We start from the raw sequence: 22647 nt of genomic DNA, 5'->3' as shown, positions 1-22647 counted from the left end.
AGTTGGGAGGGTGTTAGAAGTGACTTATTTAAAATTACTTAAATGCAATTCTTCCTGTTTGAAGTTAAGCACCAGCCTAAAGACATTTTTTTGTTTCTGTCATCAACTGTGCTGTAGAAAAGTGCATAAACAAGTACACATTGTACTGTTGGATAGACTGGCTTTTGGATTTGTCATAACCCGAGTTCCTGGCCAAATCCCAGCTCATTTAATTATATTAAGGCTGACTTGCACTTCCTTGTAAATACAGTTTCAGTATGGCATTGCTAATACCCTATCCTTAACAATTGTGTGAAATTGATTTTGCTCTCAGGAACAGAGATAAACCTGAGTGGCTGAATGTTTGTTATGCTTTTTTAAGTAGTGGAGTTTGTAAGGAGTTCTTTTGGAATTAAGTTACATTAGCACAAGTGGGTACTGGCTTTAATAATCTTCAAAACCTGCAAATGGTTGTATTAAGCTTTTGATTCCTAAAACATAGTGACTCTGAGGGAGTGGCTTGCTTACTAATTCCAAAGGAGCTAAATACCCTGCTCTGTAACTTGTATTTCTGAGCAGTGGAGGTTAGGACAAGGAGTTACAGACTAGGAAATAATACATCTGCTTAGAAAATGAAGTGGGTTTTACTTAAAAAAAACAAAATTCATTGGAATCAACTTTCAACCTGTAGAGTTTGTTTTAAAAGTTTCCTTCGAAGCCCAGACCCTGCATCTCATCAGAATTTGGAGCAAAAGCCTGTATTCTCATGGAACTGTGTGCCCTGAGGAGGGTGTTTACTGGGAAAAGGAACAAACATCATTTAAAGCCAGTGAAAACCTTGGTTGTAAGGGACAGCACTGATACTGCAGTAGGGAAAAGCAAGTAATTTTATAGAATTTGGTATAATTTCATTGCAAAAGAGGTGATATAGGTTTGAGGTGAAGTTATAAAAATGCTTTCATTTTCTTCCGCAGCTCTGTTTTCCTAGTGTTAGCTCTGTGAATGAGAGTTTCTGCAGAATTGGTTAAGAGTTGGCCTCTGTAACAGTTTCACTTTTTTTCCCCTTTGTTTGTGTGCATTGCTGTTTTTATAAGCATGTCAAAGAGGAAAATTACAGAAGTAGCAGGTAGCCTACCAGTCAGTCTCTTAAAGTGCCTTACCCGGCTGGTAGGAAGTTAGTCTGTGTACCTTAGGGGAGTGTGGAGTTCACCTAGTTAAACCTGAAGGTGTGTTTTGTTCTGGGGATCAGCTGTAGCCTATTTTCCATAACTCTGTCTGTAGGTTTCCAAGTCATCAACCTGATCATTGAGAAAACCTGTCCAGCACAAGTGGCCTGTGAATGCAGCATGTCTCCACGGTGTGAATGGCAGAGCAGTGTGCAGAAGTGCAGTACAGGGATGGACAATGGGCCAGTCCCGTGTCTACTGGAACCAGTGCCACACTGGGGTTTAGGCAAGACCAGGCAGGGAGATCCTCCCTGTTGCTCACCCAGGGCATTCTGCAGCAGACTGTGTAACCAGTGGAGCATCTGATTGAGCGTGAGGAAAGGATTGTTCCTCTCGAATCTCAATGTCCACTTGAATTAGCTAAATTGTTGCTCAGTATGCTAATTTGGTAGTGCATTAAGACAGTAATTGTTGCCTGTAAGTTTTTTTACAAAAAGGCTGGAAGTGGTTATTAAATTATAGACTAAACTGAATTAGAATAGTAGTTTTTATCTTTAAGGCTTGTTCATGCTAAGGCAAGTTAAAGGGGCAGTGGCGGTGTGGTGCTATTGAAAGCAGTTATGCGCAGGCTGTTGTGTCTGCCCCGTTTCGTGGTCAGACGACAGAAGTGAACCTGAGAGCCGTCACCGGTGTGTGGTCACAGCCGCCGTGGTGACCAGCAGGGCACAAGTAGGGCTGGGCGGGGACAGATGTCGCCTCTCGCTGCCGGTGGCCGCGGAGGCACCGAGGGAAAGGGGAGCAGGGCAAGCAGCACTGCGGCTGCTCCCTGCAGAGTGCGGCATGGGGACGTTCCTCTTGCAGGAACCTCATGGGGACACCCAAGTGAGGAGTCGCAGGATATCATACAAACAGTGCTACCTCTTGCTGGATTTGTCTTACTTGAGTTTATGCAGTTGCTTTCTGTAGCCGTGTAAACGTTTATCACCCACAGTTTCACATGGTGACAAGTTCCGTAGTTTAATTATATGCTGTTAGAACTCTTTTTAATTGGTTTTTTTCCCCTGAAATCATCACCATCCAGTTCCTTTGGATAAATCCTAGTTCTTGTAGGATACAGCAAACATCAAGCCATATTCCTCCATTTCATGCAAGTTGTGATTTTCAGATGTGTTATATGTCCACTTTGTTTTGCCTCCCTTTGGCTTAATTGTCTTAGTAGGTCCTAAAAATGAAGTTTCCCATATCTGTAATCATCTTTTTGATTAATCCTGAACGAGTTTTTGTTTTTTGCTGAGGTGGAATTACGTATCCTGTTCAAGATTTTTGCCATTGGATATATTCGGCTTATATTTAATAATGCTGATTGACTTTACCACCTGCTTTTTTAATTTCTGTTGGCTTTTTTATATATATGTTCCTTTAGAAAGGCAAGTGACTGTAGAAATCTAATTTTGGGAGGTTTTTAAGACTGTATCATGGAAAGATTTAATCTTTTAGGAGTCTGTTTCTCTCGCAAGTTAGCTCCCAGCTTTTTGTTTTTTCTGCTTTCTGCAATTCCTTATTACATTGAGTCATGTGTTCCAGAGCAGCTGCAACACATCATGTGATAGGAGAGGGAAATCCACAGTTCATTGAGGCACCCTTGTGCACTAGTGCGCCAGGTACGTTCCTTTCTCACTGCTCTGGACCCTGCGCCTCTTCCTCGGCATTTTCCTTTGGTCTGCGGTGTCCCAGAGCGGGAGAGCAGAGCCGCGCTGTGCAGTGAGTGCTCGGTGCCGGCTCGGCCCGGGGCAGGGCGGGGATTGTGCGAGCCGGGGCCCAGGTTCATGAGGTTCATGAGTAACCCCCGAGATCTGTCGGGTCTGCCCTGCTTGGCTGTTAGGAATCATTTTGCCGTGATGCCTCCGAGGGAAAAGTGGGATTGTTTAGTTGGTACAAGTGCTGTGGCTGTCTTTTCCTGTGGCTCTTTCTGGGATGAGGTGTTGATATTCAGGAAGGCATTGCCTGATCTGCTAAGGATGTGCATGTGTTGCTGGTGAGCAGCGACAGCCTGTCAGTGCTGAAAGCACCTGAGCAGAACTTGCCTGAGGGCAGCTCCTCGCTGCTCCAGAGCACTCCGAGCTGTTGAGTCTCATTCCCAGTGCTGTGCAGTGCTGAGTGTTGATTCTCATTCCCAGTGCTGTGCAGTGCTGAGTGTTGAGTCTCATTCCCAGTGCTGTGCAGTGCTGAGTGTTGATTCTCATTCCCAGTGCTGTGCAGTGCTGAGCATTGATTCTCATTCCCAGTGCTGAGTGTTGATTCTCACTCCCAGTGCTGTGCAGTGCTGAGTGTTGAGTCTCATTCCCAGTGCTGTGCAGTGCTGAGTGTTGATTCTCATTCCCAGTGCTGTGCAGTGCTGAGCATTGATTCTCATTCCCAGTGCTGAGTGTTGATTCTCATTCCCAGTGCTGTGCAGTGCTGAGTGTTGATTCTCACTCCCAGTGCTGTGCAGTGCTGAGTGTTTATTCTCACTCCCAGTGCTGAGCGTTGATTCTCACTCCCAGTGCTGTGCAGTGCTGAGTGTTGATTCTCACTCCCAGTGCTGAGCGTTGATTCTCACTCCCAGTGCTGTGCAGTGCTGAGTGTTGATTCTCATTCCCAGTGCTGTGCAGTGCTGAGTGTTGATTCTCATTCCCAGTGCTGAGTGTTGATTCTCATTCCCAGTGCTGTGCAGTGCTGAGTGTTGATTCTCACTCCCAGTGCTGTGCAGTGCTGAGTGTTGATTCTCATTCCCAGTGCTGTGCAGTGCTGAGTGTTGATTCTCACTCCCAGTGCTGAGTGTTGATTCTCATTCCCGGAGCTGTGCAGTGCTGAGCATTGATTCTCATTCCCAGTGCTGTGCAGTGCTGAGTGTTTATTCTCACTCCCAGTGCTGAGCGTTGATTTTCACTCCCAGTGCTGTGCAGTGCTGAGCGTTGATTTTCACTCCCAGTGCTGTGCAGTGCTGAGCGTTGATTTTCACTCCCAGTGCTGTGCAGTGCTGAGTGTTGATTCTCATTCCCGGAGCTGTGCAGTGCTGAGCATTGATTCTCATTCCCGGAGCTGTGCAGTGCTGAGCATTGATTCTCATTCCCAGTGCTCTGCAGTGCTCGCCAAGGCTCGCTCTCTCCTTGTGCAGCTGAGTGAGACTCATCATATTGCAGGGTTAGGTTTTTGCCCTGCGTCAAGTTTTTTATTTGAAACTGAAATGTTACTGTGAAAATTCATTTGTTTGTTTTTAAAATTAATAGGTGATATAAAAAAGGAAGCAAAAAAGCTTTGTAGCTGCAACTTGTTTTCATGAATCAGTGTCATACAAGAGCATGAAATTATTTTTAGCATTTAAGAATGGCCATATTAGAAGTTTCAGAATTTGGAAAATAATGCAATTCCCTGAAGCTTTTTTAAAGTAGATGTTTCAGGGTTTACGAAGATTGCCAGAAGTTTTATGTAAGTTAGGAGAGTTTTGCATTCTGGTTTTGAAACAACAGGTTTCTGCAAACTAGTTTTTCATACTGCAAGAAGTTTAAAAATGAACCAAACATTTGACTTAGATTTAGAATGAGATGTCACTTACAGTAAGTATATAATAAGCAGTCTTTTCTGTTACAGCTTTTTTGTTTGTTTGGCTCAAAATAAATGTTCAGGCGTGGTTTGGGTTAACTGCTTGTTCGGTGTTTGGATTTGACTTTTTTAAGGACATAAGTACAACCAAGGCGGTCTGCATGCAGAATCTAAGTACCAGATACAATCTTAGAAGTCGATTTTACTGGATGGAGTAGTTTTGTCCTGCCTTATATTATGAAAGGCATTTCTTAAAACTTCTGACGAGTAATATATTTTAGTATTTGTAAACATCTGCAAAAATAATTTCCTTTATGCAACAGATTAGCCATAGGCCATTATGGGACTAATTCCTTGAAGCTAGAAGGATAACCCTGTTTTAAATATTTTCATGTTTTTACATGTGCATTTTGCAAAGAAGTTGCAAAGTAATTGGTTTCTGCCCACTCTGCCCCACATTTGTTTAATGCTGCAAGCCATTTAAATCCAGTAGATTCTGAGTTGTCATCTGCCTATGCTACTGGGGGTTTTGTCTCTGGGCAATTATATTTTCTTCCAATGAAGCAAAACTTCAGTGAACTGATTCCAAACTAATTTCTAAACAAATGCTTCTGTATTAATTTATTTGTTAAGCCAAACCTGTATAATTTAACCGACCCAGTAGTACATCAGAAGTTCAGCATCTGTAACTTCTATTGGTAACATAGTTATAAAACAAGAAGCTGAAAACCTCAGTCTTCTCAAGTTGTTACTGATTATATTGTTTAGGCAAAGGCAGGGTTTGGGAATCTGTAGTTTATGTAGCCAGACTTAAAAATATGCAAACCCAAGCACACTCCCTCCTCACTGGCTTGTCTGTTGTTCACATTACAGAACTCTGACCAAATCATTGCTAAAACTCTTATTGGAGGGGTTCTGCTGATAAGAGTTTATTGTAATTTGGCCCAACTATACATGCAGATGCCAACAATTCTATTTTTCTCACACACAGGTGCATTCTTATTAACTACTTCATGCTGACACTTTTTGTGCAACCAAAGAACAAGCCAGATCAGAGCTAATTCAGGTGAAATTTGAACTGACAAAAAAAAGGAAGAAAAAAATCAGTTTTTAACTGGATCAGTTCTCTGATGAGACTAACAAAGTCTGTCATAAATGGCAGTGCCAGCACAAGGCTTGAGGTGGAAGTGAATGTTGATGATGGAACTGTCTCTATTTTAGTGGTAATACAAGTTCCTGGATGAAAGCAACTCTGTAAGCAGTTTTTTAGTTTGCTGAAATACTTTGTTTTCGATCTGTTTGATAATGAGAACTTTGCTCCTGATGGATGTTCCCTTCTTGCCATCTGAACTCCTGTTGTTTGTTGCCTACTCTAAATGTTTGTGTCCTTCACTGCAGTTCTGAGGTGTGGGGAAAGCTTTTGTGGAGCATCCAATCCTAGTTCAGAAAAGCAGTTGTCTTCTCAGGTTCCAGCTGTGGGTTTGTTTGGTTTTGGTCTTTTTGGTGTTTTTTTTGGTGTTTTTTTGTGTTTTGGTTTTGTTTTTTTTTTTTTTTTTCAATTTTCATAAAGATTAGCCATTACTGGGCAAATATTGATATTTTAGTCTTGTTATTGTGCATGGGAAACACAGAGATGATCTTTGACAACTTACCAGGAAGCCTGTATATTTTTGCTACTTCTTCACTTACTAAGCATTTAAAAAAATTATCTAAGATCTTTTCTCTTAGCACACTAGAGAAATGAAAATATTAATATATTATATTTTAATAACAATTTTCTAATGAGACTGGCAAAACAAGCTTTTTTGATGCTGTGCATTTATAACACACCCCTCTCCATGCAGTGGTCAGAGTTGTTCTTTGGTAGAAATCTCAGGTTCTCCTGTTAAAAATTAATGGAAATTGTTTTTTGTTCCCCAGTAATCACAGAATTGAGCTGTCCTTTTGGAACAGCCTTGTAAGGGCTCATGAAAATCAGAAAATAGATGAAAGACAATTATTTCATGAGCTTACAAATACTTTTTTTCCCCTTAAGTTTGCAAGTGCCTGAGCACACTGAACAGAAGATTCATTTAGAAGTGGATTAGAGACATTTACATCTAAATGCTTGATGCATACTAATAAACTCATACAATCTTGGTATTCTCTCTACAAGAGAGCAGATAAAGGGACAAATATGTTGTAGATTTCAGTTACTTATTAATGAAGTTTTTATTGGAAATTCTTACTTGGGAAATTCCAGAAGTTAATTATTTGCCAAATATTTTACAAGTGAACTCATTATTATGCATTCTTAACAGTTAAATAGCTACTTGAATTAACTTGAGCTTTTCTATTGTGAACTTCTAAGACTATGTTTCACATTAACAAGCTGGTTTTCTGTTGTCTTACTTGGGTGTAATCACTGCCAGCATTGTAAATGGGAAACAGGAGTTCAGTTTCCAGGTGCTAGTTTTTTATAGATTTAGGTAGAAATTACATGACTGCATAAAGTACTTACTAACCTCTGTTATGCTTATGTCTGTTAGACATTGAACATATCCATGGAGCTTCAGTGCTCCTTAAAGGAAGTTTATGCTGATAAATCTGTTCTTGTGCTTCTGGTAGAGCATTGGGAAAGTTCCCTTAGGAGCATGTAGGGTACCTGCAAACTTACTGAGCTTGTAGGATTTGCATTATTAATTTATGGAGTATGATTTCAGCTATTCATTGCCTCTAGCAAGTATCAGATTTTTAGTGTGATAAAAATACTGCCCGTTAGCATTTGAAGATGTGGATGTATGTATGTGTGCCATGCTCCATCTCTCTGTATATGTATTGATCTGTGTGTGTGTCTGTATATATAAAATACTGCTCCGTTCCTTTAATTGTGCAGCACTGTTGTGTTCAGTCAGTATTGTTAGAGTTGTTGAAAACTGCTCAGTCTGTATCACCTCTGCATTAATAAGGTTGTGGTCCTTGATGCTACTCAAATCAGCCTTCTTCCCTGAAAAGTTACAAATTATCTTTATTAGATAAACAAAAAAATTAAACTTGATCCTGTGAGGCGGGACACCAAAAGTTACAAAAATATTGTAGTGAAAATGGTGTAGAACATCCTTTGTTTTAGGAGATTATTGATTAGGGATCGTGTTTGAAATTCGGAGGAACCAAATTGCCTCAAGCCTGGTGCAGAGTGGTGTGGCTGCAGGCTGGGGCAGAGCACAGCTGTGCTATCCAGTGCTCCCTCCAGCTGATCCCTGGGCTCAGCAGGGTTCTCCTGCCTCTCTCCCAGCTCCCACGTGTTCCCAGGCTCTGCTGGCTGCTTTTTATTTTGACTGTAGTGGGTTATGCATTATGCTGGATTAGATACATACCATGAATTCTCTTAACATCAACATTTGAACCAGTCAGATTGCATGTGCTTTTGGGAGATGTAGCAGAATTTTTCAGAAGTTTAACAGTTTTTGAGGCCGTGTGTTAGGTGGAGAGTGTATTATCTAGATAGATCCTTCAGTATCTCCTGTTATTTTTGTGATTTGTGTATTCAATGTAGAAATATTTTTATTAAATGTGATTAGGCTTTCTGTGTAAGGGTGGCAACCTGTAATTTCTCTTCTGGTTTCCTGTCAAAGTTTAAACAAACTGCTTTCGTCTCCTGAGATCATTCTTTGACTTGGAGTCAGATGGAAGTGTTGACTGCCGTTCAGTGTCTGGAACAGCCTGTGACTGTTTACTGGAAAAAAGCAGCAGCTACATTGTAGAAATGTGCAGTGTAATATCTCTGAATAGCTCTGTTGTTGTCTTGTGTAGGAGAAATCACCTACTCAACTACAAACACAAGAAGGGTTCATTGTGCAAGTCCTGCTCTTACTACTCATGTTGTTTATCTACTTTCCTAAATTTTCATTTTGAAAGGTTCACTTCTTTTTATATTGCTCATTATGGGTGTCCAAATGAGGAATAAAAGATGGGTCACATAAAATTCCAAACCTGCATCTTGAAAAAAAAAAAATCAATTTCTAGAGGTGTTTGGAAACTGCATCTATTAAATTTGCAAACTTTCTCATTCTTCGGCTGAAGTTGGTGTGCACACATTCTGTCCTGCCATACCTTAATCCTTAGGTTCAGAATGGACAGTTCTGGGTTAGGGCTGCAAACCTGAGAGCAGAAGATAAGCTAAGCCAGAAAATCCAGAATGTATTTGTGTTGGATGAAATGAAACTCAATGCAGTTGCACTAAAATAGGATTAGAATTAACATGTTGCAGTATAGCCACACAATTATGAGGAATGAAGGAGGGAAGTAAAAAGAACTGTCTTTGGAAAGAGAATTATGTAGCAGGCATGTTTTAAACTGTAGTAGATTCAAATTGAAGATGTGTAAATGTATTTCATTTTAGACTTCGACCAAGACATTTTTATAGTTGAACAGTTGAGCCAAAAGCAGAGATGCTGCTGCTGCTCTTAGTGACTTCCAGGCAGATCCCTGATTGTATCAAGGGCAAGAGATCCAGTAGGACCAGTAGGACAGCTGGGTGAAATAGCTAAGGGGCTGGAGGGCCTGGAGACAGCAAAAGGTGCATTTCTCTCAAGTGTCTGGGACACTAAAGGCAGTCCTTTCAAGGTATGGTTACTTGGCAGCAGTGCTCATCACCTGAAGAAAGACCTGCTCTAGAGCAGGAGATAAATGGGGAATTTATCCCAGGCTGTGGTTCTGCTCCTTGGACGAGCAGTAGCTGATTGCTGCCAGTACAGCTGCCCGAAGAGCTGCTGTTTCCTTGCAGAGCATGACTGTGAGATGGCATTTCAGGCAACTGGGACTAAACATGCCAAGCCTATTACAAGCAAATTAGGCTTCAGCACTCTTTAGTCCTTAGTTTCTTCTAAACAGAATCTCAGAGCCAATATGAAATTACACTTTTCTTGGAACACACTTGTACTCCCACGCTATTTATGTTAGACAGCAGCAGCAGGAGGTGGTTGATCTGATGACAGAAGTGAAAGCCCTGTACAGGAATAAAAGGCATTACTAAGTTAGATTACTGAAGGAAGAGTTACTGTTTAGCTTTCAGAAATCTTGGCTGTGGAACCAAAAAGTATAATTTTGTGTAGTGATTTACTTTTTCTTTTTAAATGGTCCTCAGTCTCATTTGCCTATATGCTTTTTTTTTGGTCTGATGCCAGACCAATTAGCATAATTTTTTTTTCTTCATTTGGATCTTCTGTATTATGAAGGAAATCCAGAAAATGTCTCCTTCATTAGGCAGCCACAGTAAAAAGTTGGAAAGGTGTTTGTGTTCTGTTTTTTCAGGTCACCTGAAAATGTCTTTATAAATGCAAAATGCGATGTGGCCTGATGATTCTGAATTCAGGAAGTTCATAAAATTCTCTGAAGTACTTAACAATAGCCAGTATTTATTTATTTTAAAAATAAATACTAGCTGAAGTACAGGAATGTATGATTGTTTAAAGGACAGTGTTATTCAAACCAATGAATTTTTAATAGTGAAGAATTGCAGATCTTGATCTCTGGATCTAAGGGAAATAGTGTGTGGTTTTGTTGGGTTTGACTGTGAGTTGCGTTTCTTGTGGGGTTTCTTTTGGTTTTTGTTCTTTGAAGTTTGTTTTGGTTTTAAGTTGGTTGTTTTTGTTGGTTTTGGGTTTCATTTTATTTTAACTACTGCACAATATTGTCCATTTTGGAATGGTAGTTTTCTGTTTTACCTGGAGTGGTGTTTGTTAAACTCTATGTTTACCCATAAGAGGTGGGTAATTTGAAACTGGTAAAGAGTTAGGGGTTGCTTGGTACTACAGACTTAGAATTGTTGTGCCTAAGGATTTATATAGGCTTCTCCTTTCCCCTCCCTTTCTTCTGTTTCAGGTGAAATTGTGGTGAACGAAGTAAATTTTGTAAGGAAGTGCATTGCAACAGACACAAGCCAGTATGATCTGTGGGGCAAGCTGGTTTGCACTAACTTCAAGATTTCCTTTATTACAGATGACCCAATGCCACTGCAGGTTGGTTTCTGCTTACTTGGCTACATCATGGATGTGATAAGTGAAATTATTCACACAGTCTGTCTCATATCTAATATAAATGGATGCCTTCTAAGCAGGCTACAGGATGAGGTTGCACTGTCCTGTTCTGAATGTGTTGCTGTTCCATCCATTCATATTAGAACAAGAGCAAGACATTTGTACAGAAGTACATCCAGTTCCATTCACCGCCATGTATGGAGGCTTCTCCAGGAAGTGGTTTTACAAAAGGCAAAGAGGAATTATACACAGATGTGTTCCTCCTCGAAGGAGCTGTTTGCAACTGTCCCTTAGACTAGACAAGTGTCAGATCAGCAAAACTCTCCATGTGGTGTTTTATTGGTGTTACTGATGGAGGGCAGAGTAACCATGAAATGAGAATTCATTGTAGATGAAGCAACAACAAGAGGGGAGAAGAACTCTTCTGCTTTGTCAAAGCAGAGTTCATGACATTCAAAACCATGATCAGTGTTTGAACAGCACAGCATACAACACTGGAAATCCAAGTAGTGAGCTGTGTGTTATTTTCAGTAGAGTTTGCACTTCCATTTGGGGCTTTTAAAGGACATGTTCCATTAACTAAAGATATTTATAGCTCTGAAAGTAGATAGATGCTTATTCAATAATGGTTAGGAAATTTGACCAGAGCTACTTCAAAAGGTTAATTTTTGACACAAAGTAGTTGTCAAAATTTGTCTCTGAAAGTAGAATTAATATATTTTTTTTCTTCCCATGCTTACAAAAGTAATAATAATTGGGGATTTCTTATATTCCATATATATATTATACTTCATATTGTATTGAATTTCTAAGAGTAATTTTTGATACTAATTCAGTGAATTCAGTGCAAATAGGGAAGTTATTTTGCATATTCCACTGGGGTTTCTAAACTGCTCGGTGTGCAGTTCAGCAGCCTCTAACCTCTGATTACCTGGGAATAGGCAAGGGTAGTACCTGTCAGAAAGGCCTAGGCATGCCTGATTTTTATCATAGTTTCTTCAGAGTTGTGCTGTATATCTGGTTGCAAGCTGCAGAACTGCAATTAACGGCTGTGAGTTCTGTGTTTCAGAAATTCCATTATAAAAACCTCCTCCTTGGTGAGCACGATGTCCCACTCACATGCATTGAGCAGATTGTCACAGGTATGTCAAAAATAGCTAACTATAATGACAGGCTTTATTCTTATTCAGAACCAAACTGTTACCTGCCTGTTAAGTTCTGCAGAATTGTTGACACTTGAGGTTTTGTGTCATTAATCTTCCCTGATTTCAAGTATTTAAAATTAGGATAAAAGCTTCAAATGCTGAATAAATCTTGAGGTGCCGTGCCATGCAGGAGACTTAGTTGGGTCTTTATATTATAGTCTTTATATTTGTAACTACCATACTGAATCAACAGGTGTTGTAGGAGAGACACGTTATAGCAGTACAGAATTTTGTTAGCAACGTTTTTACATTGAATCATTTGAATCTCTGTTACTGAAATACACTAAATTGCAAAAATAGCTTATACAGTTAGACAGAGATAGGATTTCTGACAAGAGAAATGCTGGAGTTTTCAGTCCTCTCTAATTCTTAGCAAGCTAATAGCTGGTGATCTCCAAAAATCTGCAAATGGCAATCAACATCTTAATATGAAGAAACAAAATACTTCTTGTGGAGATCCATGTTTTGATTTGTTGGATCCCTTAGACTAACCTATTTGTTAAGTATGTTTTCCATCTTGTAATGTAAAATTTTTAAAAGTGGTAAATTTTCAAATTTTGTTTATGGCATGGGCTGTTAAACACTTGGTTTTCTGACTGTAGGTAATCTAAATTATTGGTTATAAGTTTTCGATGCCCAGAGTTGGTTGTAATCACTGTGAAAAGATTAATGTGATTCTGAGGAAGAACGTGATGAAGAAATGGTATTTGTTTTTACAACAAAGAGGTGCTATTGACCTGTTGTATTGTCTTGCACTGGCCCACATTTGTTGCCCCTTTTCTAAAACATGAGATTTACCCTAATTTTAGTAAAACATAAGCTTTTACTAACAGTAATCAACAGATTTTCTACCTGAATCTAAATGTGCCAGTAAATGAAAACCTTCTGGCAGCAACATTACTGTATCTGTTTGAACCAATCTTGTGTTTCCTTACAGAACACAAGTGAATAATTTTCTCTTCTTTGCAGTGAATGACACCAAGAGGAAGCAGAAGGTCCTTGGTCCCAACCAAAAACTGAAATTTAATCCAACTGAATTAATAATTTATTGCAAAGACTTCCGTATTGTCAGATTTCGTTTTGATGAAGCAGGTCCTGAAAGTGCAAAAAAGGTATCATTATCTTGTTATAAATTTCTGCCTTGTAGTCATTACAAGTAGCAACATCTATGCTGATAAGAACATTTTGTATTATGTTTTGATAGAGAAGTGGGGGGAAGAATTGCAGATTATTCACATTCAGTTACGGGAGACTATCTAGACATTTGGAGTCAAATCTATTAGGGAAAAAATTTATTGTGATATATTAACTGGTTAGTATCATATAAGATAAACCAGCATTTCCTGTCATATCTGTTGTACTTTTAAAAGTTATTAATTTATTAAATAAATATTTTTAAGGACTGGAATCAGAATGTTGCATTGCAGCTGTACAACAGATGTTTGCATTTTTATGGCAAATGTTTCAAGCTTTGATACATTTTCTAGAAGCCATAAGCTTAATTTACCCAGAGGATGAGTGTACTGCCTTATGCCTTAACGGTGTCACACAGCTCTTGGAATCACCATTTTGTCCAGTTTCCATGAACCTGGGCTCTTTCTCCACAGTTTGTTAGCAAAGCCTCGTACGCCTCTCGACAGGAGGAGTGACTGGGCTCGGTGCATTCCTGGGGCTTTCCTTCCTTGCCCGCTCGTGCCCCGTGTTGCCGCAGCTCCGGCCGCAGCGGGGCTGTGCTGTGGGCGCTGCCCCCGGCGGGATGAGCTGCGCCGAGCAGGGCCGAACGGCAGCGCCTGCCGCCCTGACCGCCGCGGCACCGCGGCTGGCTCAGCCGGCCGTTCGTAAATGACCCGCTTTGCTCTCAGAGCTGAGCAGTTCCCCTGCTCAGTAGGATCAGGTTTGAGTTTAGCCCTCTAAGTCCCAAGGACCATCTGCCCGGGCGTAAGTCTGAGTGCAGTTACTGACCGAGAACTGCTGAACCGGCTCAGCCCCTTCACCGTCCCCGAGATGCGCGGGCAGGAGCCCGTCATGAACCACCCTGCTCTGCCTTGCCCCGTTCTGGCTGCCCCCCTGCCTGCTGCCTGTGCTGCTTGGAGCCTTCCACGTTTGGCAGTCTTTTCGCAGTCATTCCCTCGCACAGCTTCTCCCAAATCCCCCTGGAGCAGCCATCTCTGCAATATCTTTACAGCAACTGTTTCTAATTGGCTGTCACAGCAAAGGAGAGTGATTAGCCGGGAGGAGGAGAGAATAAACACAGCATCTCATTAACATTCTTTGTGCTGCTTTTCTTATGCAAGAGCGAACAGTGAAACCGTTTTATGAAGGCCTTTATGTTAGGTATTTATAATTACATGGTCTTAGGTGGTTTCTTCTGATAGAAAGAACAGCTAGGTCTAGAGAGCCAGAGCCTCTGTGGTTATAGAACTTGTGCTGGTGGTGACCAAAAGTGTGACAACTGCCATTTTCAAATACCAGAATGTGCTCAGTGGAGAGGAAGAAAACTTGTACAAATTTCAGCTGTGTGGTTACTGTTGCAGTTTCAATGCCTCAGGTAGGTTACTGCAGCTTGGTGTGGGTGTCGCACAGAAGCACTTTTACTGACAGGATATCAGGTTCAGCTAATCTAATCTAATGTTTCCATAATAACATTATTCTGGTAGCATTAAAATATAAATGTATAGAACCATGAGATCCCTAGATCAGTTTTCCTGTATCAGGATTTTGCTTAAATTATTTTGGGATGCTGGTGAACACATCTGGAGTGGTCTCACACAGCATATTGAATGGAGTTGTTTTGTTCTTTCTGACATTTAGATGGCATGCTGGCACCACAGTATGGAAAGATTTTATCTGGTTTCTGATCCTGCCCTTCAGGTAGTACATATTAGCAAGGTTGTCCTGGTGCTTAAAAACAGAAGACAGTGATCAGGCCCCTTAAAGTTCTGAAGGGCCTATTTAATCTATATTTACACCCAGCTGTTTGTACAAGAAAATTTTGGTAGCTGTCTACTTGGAAATAACTGTGCATAACTTTTGTAGGGAAGACCAAGACTTAAAGTGTACCTGATTTCTGATGTGAGGGGAAGCCTGCTCTTGGGCTGAGGGTGCATTGCTGTCTGACTGGGAGAGTGCCATAGGGGAGGACTGACCATGGAGTCGGGGTTCTGGATGGAGGGGCCTGCATGGCAATGCATGTTTCAAAATGAGCTTTAAGTATATGGAATAGTTAGAAGGACAACAGATGCTAACTTTATGCACTTAAGGAATTTGTTTCAAGCATAGTTCCTTGCACATACTGGAAATACTCAGCAGCGTCCAGTGACATAATGTTCCTAAGGAAGTGTCTCTGTTTGCTGAACAGGGCCTAAGGGAGAATAACTAATTAAGCTGCCTTACTAGAATTGAGATTATTCCAAGTCTCTCTTTGAGGAGCTCAGAAGGATCCTCTTTCCAAGGATCTCTTTGGATGCTGTGAAAAGAAGGATCCAAGTTTGAAAGCAGGCTTCTGATGTGAACAAACTGACAGACTTGACTACATGTAGACACATGGATGATGTTGGCAGAACTTTCAGAGGTCTTTTTCTTTGCCTTTAAGCAGGAACATTGTAAGAACACATTAATTTATTTTCAGGTAAACTATTATAAAGAAGCTTAAAAATCAGTTCTGTTAGAAAAATATCCTCAGTACTTGTTGCAGCCAATGCATGCTAATAAAATACTGTCTCAGCATTAGTCAGCCAGGTAAATATTTTCTTCCTCATTTTTATTAGTGAATATTTGGGAAACAAGTGTTAAGGAAAAATAGAAGGAATGGAAATTTGCACTCACCACTGTTTAGCAGTTTAATTTTGTTTTGTCTCTAAAATAAAGTGATAGAGTCCCCAAAGGAAGGAAAGCCAGATGGGTGTGGGAGGAAGTGGAGGATGGGGAAGCAAGGGTAAGTAAGTTGGGGAAGTCTTAAGTTAGGCAGTGCAAAAAAAGAAGCATTTCACATTCCTTAGAGGAAAGGAATTACTTTGTTCCAAAAATGACATGAAACAGTCAAACTGAAAACTCCTGCTATTTTTTAGGCACTGCAGTATTGGACATTAGACTGAGAAAATAAAATGTATGAAAAGGTGAGGCTGTCGACCTTCTGAGGGTGATGGGCAGTGTGTTGCCTCACTGTGCATGTGGATCTTGGCAGTGCCCCAGGATGGCACACAGCCTGTGCCTCCATGAGTATATCTCCATTTTCTCATCCCTTTCTCTTCTGCAGCTCTCTCAGTTCTTTTCTTCAGGAAGCTTTTTTGAATGAGTATGAGAGTCATTTCAGAATCACATGCTCAATCAAAACAGAAGGAAAATTTTTAATCTCAAATCTTGTTTCCTGTGCAATCAAAAGTAGCCTTTCCTACGTCATAGCACTTGGGATGGAGAGGAGAATTTTTTCCCTTAATTGTTATGAACAATAATATAGAACTCTTAAGAGTTTTGGACAAACGGTCCTGACCCTTTCTAATGTGTTCCTCCTGCCTCCCCAACTCTATTACCTTGTTCTAATTGTTAATGCAGATCACAAAACTGGTACTGTTTCAAGGCACTGGGAATGCGCAAGATACTGTCTTTGGAGGGGGTGAAGAAAACTTGTTTTAGAAGTAAACTTACAGAATCACAGGATCAGAATGGTTTGGCTTGGAAGGGCCCTTAAAGCTCACCTCATTCCACCCTCCTGCCATGGGCAGGGACACCTTCCACTGCATCAGGTTTTTCAAAGCCCTGTCCTGGTCTTGAACACTTCAGGGATGGCACAGCCACTACTTCCCTGAGCAAAGGTTAAAGATATTTTAAAAAATACAGATGAATTTAAAAAATTCTCCTCATGCTGGATGCTTATTTCCCAATAGGTTTTCCAGCCTAGGAAAATGAACAAAACCTGTTTGTGGGACTTGAAGTAGTCCTGCTTGTCTGACTGCCTACGACAGGTGTCTGCTTGGGACAGGAATTGCAGTAGCAATGGAAAACAGTATTTTTCCAGAGCATTCATAAGCCAGGTAGCCTGGCTTAAGGAAGGAGGGAAAATCCAGGGCTGTGCTAACTTAGCACATCTGAAATTATTTTCACAACTCTTCTGCAAGAGCATTAGCAATACTTTGAAGCTCTTGCCCTTGGTAAAATTCCTGTTGAAGAGGAGGGTGTGCCCTGAAAGTTATTTTTCTCAGATAGGGGTTGAACAGGGGACACTGACATAGGGAAATGGCTTTTGTACTATGAAATAACTACAGCCATTGTGTTTACTGCCTTTAATAAATGAACTTTCCAACAAGCAGCCTATTCCCTTGTTATTTGTCTGAGCCTAAATATCTTTAGCTTTACACAGTTGTAAATTGGCAAGAATACCAAACATTTTTGAGTTTGATACGAGAACGCGTCCTGTAAAACATGCTTGTCTTCCAATTTAGAGCATTCTACTTACAGCCATAATCTGCTGAGATCTGTGGAATGTGCTTGTCTTCTGAATCTCTGAGACAATAAAGCTATTATAGGGATTTAGTGAGGAATACACAGAAAATTAGTATGTCTTTAGTACTTGCTTAGTGTATCTATGAGTGGAATTTTTCTAAAATGTAAAAACAGAGACAGTAGCAGGATAACTCTTATTACTTTTTAAAATAAGAGAAATTGACGTCCTGAACCTGTGGACTGTTTCACCCATGGTGTGAGTTACATCTATTCCATGGAACACCCAGAGCATTTTCCAGCTCCTGCTTTATTTAAAAGCACAACTATGGTCTCATTTTTTTGTGGGGAACTGGATCTGGATGGTTACTATCCTCTGCTCCCCACCATTTTATCCCTCTTCACACAGCACACACATACTCCCTTTTTCAAATGTGGCAAGCAAATGACAGGGATTTCAGCTGCTGCCTATTTAAAAATAGATTTTACTGTATTCCTGTTGTGTTATTTGGCAGCACAATGGAATTTTTTTCCTGCAGTTTGTCCTGAAGCCTTGAGAGTAGATTAGCATAGTAAAAGGCTTTCAACTTTCACTCCATAAATGAAGATGAGGAGTAGCTCTACTAGAATCAGTTACTGTAGTGAAAAGCTACGTAGAAAAATGGAAGTCAAAATGTGCATATACACAGATTTCCATTTTGAGTGTGAATGATAGCCAGAAGTAATGTGTTAGAAGTGGCCAAATATTGTTGAACAGCTGGCTTCTTCTGCTTTGGTTCATACACTGCAATCACAAGATTTAGTAAAATGTACATGGCTTCCAGTTATGTAATTAAAAATTTTATCAAATCCTGGAAATGAGCTGTAAGTGTTTATTAGGAAAGTCTGCTGTGCTGTTTTTTCCAGGGACACTTGTACTGTTTGGGTGTCAGCCCTGGAGTGTTCTGTCCTCTATTTTCCTTTGCAGTTTCATTGTAGAGCAGAAAGTGTGGGGAGAGCGGTTAAAGCAACCGTTGTTCTGAGACTCAACTGGAATTTTTTTTTGTTGAGTGTTTGTGAAACAACATTTTCAGCTCAAGTTAGTCTACTGTCATTACTGGTTTTATAAATAATGAGGACTGTCCCCATTAAAAGTCAAAGTATATAAAAAAATACAGTGAAGGTTCCATAACCAGGGATGTTGCATACAAACAAACAACAACAAAAAAAAAAAATACAGCAGCTTTCTCCACGCAGATCTCAGCTTAACTGAGCTCTTGAGCTTTGTTCCCTTGCCCAGTGCTGCCAGCACTGGCACTCCTTCAGTTCTGTGGTGCAAATCTTTCTCTTATGTCTATCACAATAAGGACACTTTCCTTCATAAAAAGAAAACAATTTCTTGGATGTGCAGCATTTTTTTCAAAAATAATATTCAAAACTGTTAAATTCTGAATAAATTTTGTAAATGTGTTTCTAAATATGAGTAGTTGGGAAAAGTTGAAGGGAAATTAAGGGAAGATAAGGAAAAAAAAAAGAAAAAAGTAAGGTGATAAGCATGTGGACTTAGTCCCTGGTTTAAAGGTACCATTTAGTAAAATGCAGAGGCAAATACTGAGGGAAGAGGACAAAGTTAAAAGCTCCATTCATGTCCTGAAATTTGAAGAATAACAGCACCGATCTCTGTGTGATACTTTTTCCTTCCTGAATTTGATTCTTCTAGATATAGGGTTTTTGTCAAATCTTTTGTATTTATTAGTGAATATCTGCATTCAAAGAGACAGAGACTAGAAATGCTTGATGAAATTTTAAGTCCAGGATCTAATCCTAAATCATGTGCTACACTCTTAATTTTAATAATCTTAGGGAAAGAACCAATAAGGCTTTTTTAAAAGAAAGTCGCACATGAAAAGCCTCCTGACCCAACTGACAACTTTGTAGCCAAAATATCTGTCAAATGCTGTTAAATACTGAGACCAGATTTTAGTTCAGGACATGCCTCAACTGTTAATTGTTCAAAATTGTCCTGGTAAAATTCCATTATGTTGTTTCTGTGTTTTTCACCTCTTCCCTAAGCACTGATTGCTGGCTGCTGTCAGAACAGTGCTAGGTTGGACCCTTTGAACTGACCCAGAATGCTCTTAGGTTCTTCTGCTGGATTGATAAGTACTCCTTTCATTAAAGAAAATATCAAAAGACTGATTTTTAGTTTTTTCATAGCTCTGCATATTTGACACTGTTACAATTAAGGGCAATATTTTTTTTGTCAATATAGATATATAAATAACAGTGATAAACGTCTCTTTCCTAGGTGTGCCTTGCAATAGCTCATTATTCTCAGCCAACGGATCTTCAGCTTCTCTTTGCATTTGAGTATGTTGGGGAAATATATCATAATCCAGGTAAGGATGAAAGTACTTGGATTGTGGTTTTTTTCCTGTTTTGTAATACGTATTTTTAGTAAGACTTCTGTCCAGAAGCAGTGGCAAAAAGCATTTGAGGCTTTCTCCAAGGGTAACAAAATCGGCTTGTTCTGCACCCAGCCTCTTACTTATGGTTATAAGTCATTCATTGGGATAGACATTAATGACCAAAATCCAAAGAAATGTCTTTCCTGTCTGAAACAAAGCCAAACTGTGCCAGCATGAATACTCCTATTTCTCAGTTCACGCTTCCATCCTCCTGTTGTATGTCTCTGTTGGTACTCTGGGTACCCAGTGAATGTCCCATCAGGCAGGCTTGCTCACCTGCCCTTCTTTTGGGAATAAGTTTCTCTTCTGGTGGTATTGCAGGAGGATTTGTGCAACTTGGGACTCCATACCTTCTTTCCTAGAGGCTTACTAGGCAGTTCTTACCACTCAAAACCTCCACCACCCCAGCTGAGTTGGAGCACACCCTCTCTGCTCAAGGCCAATCTCCAACTGAACCTTGTCAGTTAGGTAAGCCTGAAAGATGCCTTTGGAACGTGATTTCTAGCGTAATGCTGTGCGGTCACTGCTGAGTGTTCCCCAGCCGAGACACAGCTGAGAGCCAGCAGTTGTAGGGTGACAAGCCTCCCCACAGAGCGTGCTGCTGCTGCAGAGCTGTGGTACTGAGATCTGAACTCAGCAGCTGGCACTAGAAACCACTGATCTGCCTGTTACAAAACATGAACCTTGTGGAATTACGAGATCAGGCCTTCAAATTTGCAAAGCAATGCATGGTTTTCATCCAGGTGCCTCTATGACTGCCCTGTGCATGCACAAGAATAAGTGTGCGTGTGATTATGTTGCACACACAATTACACATGGAATTTCTTACCTCATAAAGCTTGGGCAATTATTAAGATCCATGTATTTTCATGTTATAAAGTACTAGGGAGGAAGCCAATTTGCAGATAAAATTGCAACAAAATGTTAGGCTGTCACAAAGTTGCCTTTACTCTCTCTTTAAAACACCATTTGCTCTATGGAAAAATACCTAGTGGAAGAATTACATAAGGTGGGTAAAAATGTTCCTCTGGAGCAGCAGACCAGAATGGCAAAGGAGAGTTGTTCTGCCATGCTGCAGTTCCTAAGAGAATATGAAATTCTTTTGGGTTGAGTGGGGGTGTTCTTGTTGTTGTGAACCCTGGTGTTTGTCCCATAGATACCTGGCTTTGCTCGTGCAATTCCAGTGCTGTTCAATGACTCTCCCTGCTACTCCCAGTAAAGTAAAGGTGAAATGCTGTCTTTTTGCTTCCTGGGGAAAATAAAAAGCCTGCATTGCTCTGATGTATTTGTACATTGTTTTTTCCCCATGCTATATTTGACAGTTATATATCCTGCCATTAAACAGAAAAAAATATAATTTTTTTGTAATTATTGTATTTCTCTGTTTACCGTCTTTGAGGAACTACTTCATTCTGATTTTAGTCCTGTTTTCTTCTGAAAATCCTAAGTAGTGAAAGTGCCAGTGCAAGAATGAAGTTGATAGATACAGAGAGCAGAAACCACACAGGTTATGGGATGTCAGCAGAGCTGTGACACTGTTGTGTTTCCTTTGGGCAGACCCTTGCTGAGGCTCAGAGCTTTCATGGGGGAGGTAATAGGGCTGAATTTCAGTTTATTCCACTTCCATCTAAAAATGTACTTCAAGTGTCAAGAAGCAAAATGTAATTTCTTTTTGACACAGCTGACTGTCCCCTTGGCATCTAAAGAATGGCCAGCAAAGGAGATCCTTCTGTATAATAACAGCCTCTCTAAGCTCCTGGTCCCTAAACACAAAATGATAGGCCTTCTTTTTGTGTGGACATAAATCTATGTTGAAATTTGGGGTTTTGTCGTGGTTTGACAATATTTTAACATGGCCTTCCATTTCTTTTATTTGCTGTTAATACAGCAGTCATTTAAAGCTGCTGAAATTATATAAGTTTTATTTTGCTTTCTTGACATGGTAGCTATTAATGGGTAGCCTATAAAGGGTTCATGTTTTTAAAACGTTGCAAACTTTGGCATATTGAAGAAAGAAAGCCTGTGACTGAAGATAACATTTGTTCCTGAGTGTTAGTATGCCTTGGCTTCTATCAAGCAGCACAGCAGGCCAATTTTATGTTGCTTTTCTAATGAAACTGCAAGGAAAAAATACATTGACATCTTCATGTATCATCAAGCTGCCATTAAATCACTGCTTTCTTGTTATACAACAGTAGGTAATATAGATAATACTAGTCCTGTGGCTAATGGCTTATTTTTGTAATTAGGAAGGGGAAGAGTTTGATTTTTATTTTTTTTAATGGGCATTGATGACTTTCCTTTTCCTAGCAAAGAAGGTGAATGGCATAGACCCAGGAGGTGGTGGCGGTGGCATCAGCAGTGCCAGTGGTCAGCAGACTCCTCTGTTTGAAACTTACTCGGACTGGGATAGAGAAATCAAAAGGACAGGTGCATCTGAGTGGAGAGTGTGCTCAGTCAATGAAGGTTACATGATCTCCACTTGGTAAGTGGCTCTTGGGACACCAGCAGAGGGAATTGGGCTGTCTTGTCCCGTGTGCCCCACAGCCTCTGTCACACCCAACTGTGCACTGCACCTCTTGATTGTGCTGCCCTCTGGAGAGGCCCCCAGAGGAAAGATGCTGCAAGTCTTGTCCTTGAAGGAAATGTCATGTCCCTAAAGGAGATGTCTTGTCCCTAAAGGAAATGTCATGTTTTGGCATCCATTGCTTTGGTGCTTCTGTAATTCCATGTGGGCCATGCAGTTTCTCACTGGCATCCTCGGGGCTGTGCTGTTCTCACATGGGACAGCGGCAGCCACGCCCAGGGGCTGCTC

The 22647-nt window shown here is 40.4% G+C and overlaps 1 protein-coding gene across 3 annotated transcripts in view; it reads left to right on the top strand.

Moving 5' to 3' along the window:
- MTMR10 (myotubularin related protein 10) overlaps positions 1-22647 on the top strand; it is a 36120-nt gene that overhangs the window by 3313 nt on the left and 10160 nt on the right. The window contains exons 1-6 of one of the 3 annotated variants that reach the window (XM_068204160.1): positions 2697-2806; positions 10590-10726; positions 11814-11886; positions 12919-13061; positions 19673-19763; positions 22143-22317. In XM_068204160.1, the coding sequence (XP_068060261.1) occupies positions 2719-2806; positions 10590-10726; positions 11814-11886; positions 12919-13061; positions 19673-19763; positions 22143-22317 (707 nt within the window). In that variant the 5' untranslated portion in view covers positions 2697-2718. Of the gene's footprint in view, positions 1-2696; positions 2807-10589; positions 10727-11813; positions 11887-12918; positions 13062-19672; positions 19764-20194; positions 20301-22142; positions 22318-22647 lie in introns of those variants that run through there. The other 2 variants (XM_068204159.1, XM_068204161.1) reach the window with 2 other exon arrangements.

This window comes from Anomalospiza imberbis, chromosome 13 (genome assembly GCF_031753505.1).
Source record: "Anomalospiza imberbis isolate Cuckoo-Finch-1a 21T00152 chromosome 13, ASM3175350v1, whole genome shotgun sequence".
NCBI lineage: Eukaryota > Metazoa > Chordata > Aves > Passeriformes > Viduidae > Anomalospiza > Anomalospiza imberbis.
Note: the sequence above shows the minus strand (reverse complement) of the source record. Positions and strands in the feature narration are given on the sequence as shown.